An 8,538-nucleotide genomic window follows, 5' to 3' on the forward strand; every position below is an offset into this window, starting at 1 on the left:
GTTGTAGATGTTACGCCTTCACGCAAAAACTACTGAACCAATCATGTAACTGTTAGAATGAATATAGGATACTTAGGAAACTTTTTATTAAAAAAAATGTTTTTTATAATAAACAAAATATCAACATTTTGCTTCAGCGCCATCTAGCAGTCAGTAATGAAGTTATATATCAATTAAAATGATCTCCGCTACTTGGATTCAATGCGAGCGAAGCCGCAGATAAAAGCTAGTGTTTATATATAAAATCCTGTAAATTAAATAATAATATCAGACAATTTACACAGCGCCATCTGTATAATCAGATACATATATATTTTGTCATCAATCATACACATGAAACCCGTCAACATTGCAAGTAGAGCTGCTCTAAAGCGACGAAATGTCATAAATTATATCTAAAATACACTGATTTGGTTTATTGTCGTCGCTATGCATTGTTTATATATTATACTTTGCATTAGAATATCTTAATTGAACAAAATTGATATAATTTTAACCTTAGATTAAGACATGTTTAAAGAATTTTCAAGTCCGTTAAAATACTCTTGAGATTCTCTATTAAATATCTTATTTTTACTGTTAATCTTCAATTATTGAAATATATATATATATATATCAAAGTATAGTAATGTGTTTTACTTATGTACTGAGTTCATTTCCACTACAAGGCTTTAACTAATTAAAAAAATATATAAATACAATAATGAGACTGTCTGACTGTCGAGAGTGTCGAGAATTTACTGACCTGACTGAACTGAACTTACCTGTTCATATTATCATTCTCCACTGGTGCCGCGCCAGTGTTAACCGTCAGCGCAGGCGGGTGCACTATTCCATTATCATCCATAAAAAAAAAACAAAAACATCGATACAGGGCTATAGGGTGTAACGTGCGTTTTGTATAAAAAAAAATAGGGCTGAGTTATAAAAATAGTTTGCTAAATACATAATGTTTTAGACTGCTGCCCCACCCTGAAACTAGCTGTCACGGCAAACGTTGTTTTGCCTTAAAATAAAAAAAAACGGGTGTACTACCCCTAACATTTAGGGGGATGAAAAATAGATGTTGGTCGATTCTCAGACCTACTCAATACGCACACAAAATTTCATGAGAATCAGTCAAGCCGTTTCGGAGGAGTATGGGAACGAAAACTGTAACACAAGAATTTTATATATAAGATATATACGTTAGTCCTTAAGGTACATATAATATGGACCAATATTAAATAAATAATATTAAGTTGTCTGAAACAAATAAATGTAGCTTACAAAGTAAGCTGCTTGGCCGAAGTAATAACCACCTAAACGACTTTGCATAGTCTGTCGTGGGACGTCTTAGTAAAGTTAAAATGGTAAAAAAAATCAAGTGAGATTTAACATCCTGTATTATTGAATAAAGTAGGTATAGGTACATATTTAATAGTTTTAATACTAAACACATCTCTTAAAAACGCACCGGTCACAATTCGAGAAATAAAAATGATTTCAATTTATTAATAACAAATCAAAATTTATTATTGACTAATAATTATAGTAAATTGATCATTACGATTCTGTAATGATTATATTATATTATACATGCTCTTTATTTTATGCAAGAATGAATAAAAGCAAAATTAAATATTGCATTTATAAGTTAACGCTGAGTAATCCACACAGGGCCATCTAGTCCCAAGTTAAGCAGAGTTTTTATTATAGGTACTAGACCACTTATATAAATAGATTTTTTTTAAATAAATACATAATATGTATAGAAAACACTCGGATACTCGTAAGACAAATATTTGCACCGTGCGAGATATCGAACTCAGGACCATTGGAGAGTACAGCTGTACTAAACCGCTAGACCACCAAGGCCGTGTGGATTGAAATACCATGTCTGTATAATATTCATTTAAATCTTTTACAAACGACTTATTAGCAAACTGTGTCATATACTTAATGAGTTCAGACTTTTCAGACAGAAAGCGTAATATAATTTACAATTTATATTATAATATTATTAAAAATGTGTGTACTTTAATAATTTATTTATTGCGATTTCTAAAGATAAAATACATTCTCGTCGTATTTAAAAAACAAACATTCCATGTGTATACATATATAAAATAAATAAATACAAGCAATTCTAACAATGTTACAATGTAAATTTGATTTGAGAAGTTTCTTCTTTGTTTTCAAGATGTTACAGCACAAACAAGGAAATTATAATTACAATTAACATGAGTAAATTTCAAAATATATTTAGATCATGTATTTATAACACTCGGGCACCAACATTTTTCAATTTTTACATTGGATTTATTAATCTTTATATTGAAAATTATAGGTTTTTAGTGTGTCGAACAGTAATAAACACGAATAATTTTATAGTAAATGAAGCATTTAAGTCTGATCTGATTAACTTAATATATTAAACGATCGATAAAAAAGTTAAAAACTCGGTAGTCTTGCACATTGCGATCTTTCGGGCACTCTCAGTTCAGTTCGCATCTCTTCAGCTGCCACCGCTAACCTCGAGCAACCAGAGGTTTTGAACACGATTTGTTCGACACTATTAATCGCTACTACGAAATAAAAACCATTTTGAGTTACCTGAGTGAGTTGCGTTAATTTAGAACTGAGGTAGCCTATACATGGTATTTTAAAGAGTCAAAGATCGCTTATAACGGACTAGTTCAGTCACGAACTACACATGACTGCAAAATTAGATTTTAATCAGTTTTAAATGAAACCTATTAGCTGAGTTACACAATTAAGCTGTAGATTTTTTAAAGTTACTTTCTAAAACAGAGTGGAGTTGTTTATTGTTAATTAAATCACTTTCACTTATTCACTAATAGAGTCCTGTCTTATAACACTACTGTTGGGGATAATGTGCCCAAGTAGGGGCCATCCCTGGCATCCCGAGGTTGTAAGTGGGATTGCAAGGCATTGAGATTAGTCTTGGCCTCTTACTAGGGTCGTCGTGTTGACTCCTACTGATATTGATATCTTGGGGCTGATGATGCTGCTGTGTGCTCGGCTGAGCTTGGGCAGTATTATTGTAACCCTCCAATAACCTGTCCTTCTTCGACATTCGTTTCTTAGGCGGTGTACTTTCTGGCAGCACTCTACGTTCGTTCCATAACCTTTCAACTAAACCGTTCCTCGCTTGCAGCCCGTTCTGGTCGTCTACTTGCTTCCGAGGTATTGGTCCACTGGCAACCTTCTGTTTCATAGCTTCTAAACGTTCTTCGGTCTGTGTCATGGGTATAACTGGGAGTCCGTACCTGTTACAAATGTTATGGAGTACACAGCAAGCTACAATGATCGTAGTGACGGATGGTGGATCGAATTGCTTGTTACATGTGGCTTGTAAACATTTCCATCTGCTCTTCAGGTGCTTTATAGTATCTGTGGCCGCAGTGAGTGTTTGACTGTGCATGTTTGTGTAATATTTGCCAGGGGAGACTGGAGATTTCTTGGTTATTTTCGGTATGGGGGTCATGATGAAACGTTTCTGTGTGTAGTATGGACCACCTGTAAGAATTTGATACAAACTCAACTTTATTGATGACTTCTATCTTCAACTTTCGTGTGCAATATTTGCCAATTCTGATCCGATTTTGACGATTATTTTTATTGTTCACATAGTATAATTATGTCACAAATAAAACCTCTTTATTCTATTTAATTTATCATACTAACATGACTACAAATCTCATTATTAAATTCGTGTGGCAACTAAATTTAATTCAAAAGTCCTCTCAACTTTTAATATAATTTTTTGTACAACTTACACTGCCAAGTCCTACCGGCTAAAAACCTGACGGTTATTCCGCCCAACATCGCCATGGCCATGGGATCACTATCGCATTCTCTACGAGGCCCCGGACGATCCTGACAGTAAACTTTTAAAAAAAAAAAAAGGGCTACGAAATATACCTCTATGTAGGTCGCAGTGTGAAGTCTAATTAAACGTGATTAGCCCAAACCCCTTAAGAGAAAAAAAAATACCAATAAGCCAGAGAAAATAAATACCAATGAGCCAGCACTGCTCTCCAGAGTGGTTGAGGCTCTCGAGGTCGATGCGTACGGCGTGTCGGTTCAATATAGCATCGTTGGACAGAGATCCGCCCGCGCTCGCGTCCACACTCAGTATGTTTAGATCACTGTCGCATATCTGAGGAGATTACATCATATTTAGAAAGAAATAGAAAAATATATTATTTGGCGCATACAAAACATTCACATCAATTCGTTCATTCCAATTCATATTACGAGATTATATATAATAAGTATATATTACAAGGGTAGTATTATAATTAACCAATAAGCATTAATTAAATTAGTTTCACTCTCATTAAATTTAAATATTTTATATTGCAAAAGCTATATTACTTTAAGGTTTCATCAAAATCCGTTCAGTAGTTTTTGCGTGAAGTAACGGACTAACAGTTAAGTTTCGGATAATATCAGACAGTGGCGGAACCTAATTGAGACACGTTATGTATCTATTTTATTAGCTATTTATATTTTAGTTTTGAAATTCCTTAAAAAAATAATATCCGATACCGAAATGATCCGAAACTAACCAATAATCCGAAAGTATTATATAATAAGTATATATTACAAGCGTAGTATCATAATTAACTAGCAGTGCCCATGGTTTCAAACGCATTTAATTTCAATATAAAATATAGCGCTATATGACTAAGGTTACATCAAAATCCGTTCAGTAGTTTTTGCGTGAAGTGACCGACTAACCAAATACGATATAAGTTTCGGATAATATCGGACAGTGGCGGAGCCTAATTGAGACACGTTATGTAAGTATTTTATTAGCTATTTGTATTTTACTTTTGAAATTTCTTAAAAAAATAATATCCGTAACCGAAATGATCCGAAACTAACCGATAATCCGAAATTATTTCATATCCCCATCCGCATATATCCATATCTGAAACTTCATATACATAACATCCCTAGTTTTAAATATTTACAATTTATACTTACAACTTGCACTTTTTTCGAGTGGTAGGACTTGTTGAAGTGACTCTTCTGATCGTCGTCGGGCCGCGCGATGGGCACGTGTGTACAGTCTATACAGCCGACCACATTCGGCATGCCGTATTTCACGTAAAACCTGGAAACAAGAATAGGTTGCATTTATAAATCGTAATGCAAACGGAAATTCATATATATTAAAATAAAAATGAAACCGGGTGTTGTCTGTATGTAGAAGAGTTATAAAAAATATTATTGAATTTTAAAGTTTTGTATTTTTTTCATTCCAGTATACAGCTACAGCTGTATGGTCTAATAATCTTTGCCGGTTCTAACATTAAAGAGATGGACGAATTAGAGAAATAAGGATGTTACGGAAGGAAGGATGGACTGTATTAAGGCTTTGTAAACCAAACTACTAAGTACTAAACATTGATAGAAACAAACTGCAAGCATATTTTATAATACTATTCAAAACAATCTGCAGAAGCATAAAAGATAAAGAATAAAAATAAATTACAACACTATATGAATGCATTAAAATGTTTTAACAATTAACCGACTTCAAAAAATGAGGACCTCAATTCAACTGTATTTTTTTAAATTGCATTCGCAAAGAGCAGACGTTAATACTTTAATAGCAGTGACCTCGCGTGGTGTAGTACAAGCTGTAAGTACTCATCTAGAGGTGGCTAGTCTTGTATCACTTGAGAGTGCCATCCAGTTAGGAAGTCGAGGAGTAACTACACAGCAGTGCTCAGCTCTGACAAGCTAATACAATTGCGAGTCCAGATGGTTATGTTACATCATATATTTAACTATATCTGTCGGATCTATCGGGTTTATAAACACAACTCCTCCCGAATTGCTGGATGGATTTATACACACAAAATCCCAAATATATAATACAAGAATAATAATAAAGCCTTTATCCAGATCTGGTTTTTTTTCACATACATTATTTACAATATATACATATATATCTATTTGCTAACAAGCATAGGCCTACTCCAATTTTAACTACATCTATACACTTGAAAATAAATAATACTGCTAATGAACAATATTTAAAGTTATTTAAAAAAGCAACACAAAAATTACTTGCTCATTCTTCTTGTGAGTTCTGCAATAAGTGGTAGAATAATAAAAACATGACTATTCAAAAGTGGGCATTAAGTTTATTTCAATAAAGCTTATTTTTATTTCTACACATGTACAATAAAAAACATTAATTAAAGGACCAACCTGGCTTTGATAATATCCCTCTCATTTCTCAAATGTGGAAAATGTATATATTTTTTCACAATTGTGGGATGGTTCATTGCCTCGGTGACTTGCTGTACTGCGGTGCTAACAAAGTACTGTGTGATGCTGGGGTCAGTTTTACCCCCTATAGACTTCTGGTACTTTCCTGTAGCATAGAATGATAGAGCTGCCATGACCTGCAAACATTTGCTTGAATTCAGTTCCAAATTTAAAAGATTAACCAATCCAATATATTCTATATGTTAGTAGTGTTCCCAATCTGAATTAATTGGGACAGTAGTAAAACAGATGTTTAAATAATTTGGATTTTGAAATGGTCTATTATAAAGGAATTATGTAAAACATTTAAAGTATAATTATTTATTTTATGTAAATTAAGGACATTGAGATTGAATCAAGATGTTCAAGAAGAATTTAGAGAGAAATAGACGGCATACTTTTGAGTTGATATTATTATGTTAATATTAAATCAAGCGAGTTTAATCGTTTATGACCTAACAAGTATGTAACAGTTGATGAGTATCTCACCACTAATCTACATTGTGGCAATATAAGGCATAACAATTTTATATATAACTGGACTGTACGCCTATTTAAAAAAGAAAAAAAATATTAAACAATGAAGTCTTGAAAGCCATAATAAAAAAATACTTAGAGCGGGCTGCATGGTCTACAAACCTTTGCCTGCCTACATGGCGAATTAAAAAAACATCAACAACAACACTTATTATATGAGAAGCTTATGTACATTATATTATGGTTTGTATTAAAAGTAAAATCATGTAAAATATCTACAATATTAAATACTCTAAATATCAATATCGATATCGGTATTTATAATCAAGAATAAAATCCATTTATTTTCTTACTAGCAAACACGTTGATCGCAAAAAGATATAATACAAATAACCGGGTATTCTCACCTTGCTCTCTACTGAAAACTCGATAGATTTTGTTGAATCTGGCATCACAGGCTTTAGCTCTTCACATAGATTCCTAGCCAGCTCCTTCGACAGTCTGTACGACTCTATAAACGCGGGATCAGCCAAGTCGAAGGGGTCACACTCCTCACGACCTTTTGGAATCCTTTTTTCGGGACTCTTTGCTTTCTCTACGGGCCTCGGCTCCTGCTGCTTTTGTGTGTGAGAAGAATCCCATTTTAGAAGCTCAAATATCTCTGGTTCTTCGTCCACAACCGATATATAACCCTCCTCTGGGGGTTTATCGGCCATTATTTAATGTTTTATTTTGTTTTTGTATAAATGGTAGCTTGGGATGCAGATGTGACAAGGGAAAACGACATTTAATTTTAAAGTTGCCAGATATGAAAAACTCGTATATAGAGTAGACAAGTAAATAATAAAACGAGTCTCCACAGATAATTCCGATTAGAATTTTACAACTAATATGTCGGGGGTTTAATAAAGGTGTTATAATAGGATGCAAACTACGATATTGTATCGTAGTTTTCATCCAATTATAATACCCGAACGATTCGATGATGTTGGGTTTATTACGAAGTGTTTAAGTAAAGTATCACCTAAGCAAGTAATCACCACGTTCATTTCACAAAAGCGTAACATATTGTATTAATACAAAACAAATGGTTTTAAAAGTAGCTTGAAAATCGCATTTAAATCGGATTCTTATATTAGAGGGCAACACAAATGTACGGAAAAATTATCATACTTATTAGTTTTCTACCTCGATAATACAACTACAAAGTGTATTAACTGTTTCTTAAAAGAATTATGTTAATATTATTTGAATTTATAAGTAAATATAATATATTTTTAATTTTTTTTTATTGTTGAATATCATATCATGTAATCAAATAAGTATGTAATTGTTAGATTTATTAATAAATATATTAATAATAATAAATAATCCCAGACAATTAACACAGCGCCACACGCAGCGTTAGTCTCACGGAAAGCATAGCTTGTGGTATGGGTAATAAAGAACTGATATTCGTTTTTTTTTTGTAAATACATAAATAATACACTTAGAATATTTGCATGCCTACTGAAAAAAGGCATATGCGCAGCACTGCTTGCTAATGTCAATGTGGCTTAATGTTTATTGAGTATATTATTGAATCCATTGAGTCCATTTGTAATATTAAAATAACCCTTTTTTACTACATGCGTATGAATATAAATATACACAAAAGTGAAACAGAAATAATACGTTTTTACAGAAATGTGTTTGTCTGAGTCACAACAAGAGAATGTACTAATGACATATTGACTTCCAATCCTTCTGCAACCAAAAAGCCAAACA

The 8,538-nt window shown here is 32.8% G+C and overlaps 1 protein-coding gene across 1 annotated transcript; it reads right to left on the reverse strand.

The window, feature by feature from the left end:
* Nucleotides 1-1,367: 1,367 nt before the first annotated feature.
* LOC131854888 (putative nuclease HARBI1) lies at nt 1,368-7,585 on the reverse strand. The gene is made up of 5 exons (XM_059206070.1): nt 7,179-7,585; nt 6,235-6,431; nt 4,999-5,128; nt 4,024-4,165; nt 1,368-3,522 (listed from the first exon to the last, which is right to left on the reverse strand). The coding sequence occupies exons 1-5, from the start codon at nt 7,485-7,487 to the stop codon at nt 2,861-2,863; spliced, it is 1,440 nt and encodes a 479-aa protein (XP_059062053.1). The 5' UTR covers nt 7,488-7,585; the 3' UTR covers nt 1,368-2,860.
* Nucleotides 7,586-8,538: the final 953 nt, after the last annotated feature.

Source organism: Achroia grisella, unplaced genomic scaffold (genome assembly GCF_030625045.1).
Source record: "Achroia grisella isolate CSIRO2021 unplaced genomic scaffold, CSIRO_AGI_Agris_v1 utg1248, whole genome shotgun sequence".
In the NCBI taxonomy this organism is placed as follows: domain Eukaryota; kingdom Metazoa; phylum Arthropoda; class Insecta; order Lepidoptera; family Pyralidae; genus Achroia; species Achroia grisella.

Coding starts and splice junctions, on each gene's coding strand:
- LOC131854888 (XM_059206070.1), bottom strand. CDS start 7,487: ATGGCCGATAAACCCCCAGAGGAGGGTTATATATCGGTTGTGGACGAA. Junction 6,432..7,178: donor AGTTTTCAGTAGAGAGCAAG/GTGAGAATACCC, acceptor AAATGTTTGCAG/GTCATGGCAGCTCTATCATT. Junction 4,166..4,998: donor ACTCGAAAAAAGTGCAAGTT/GTAAGTATAAAT, acceptor TAATCTCCTCAG/ATATGCGACAGTGATCTAAA.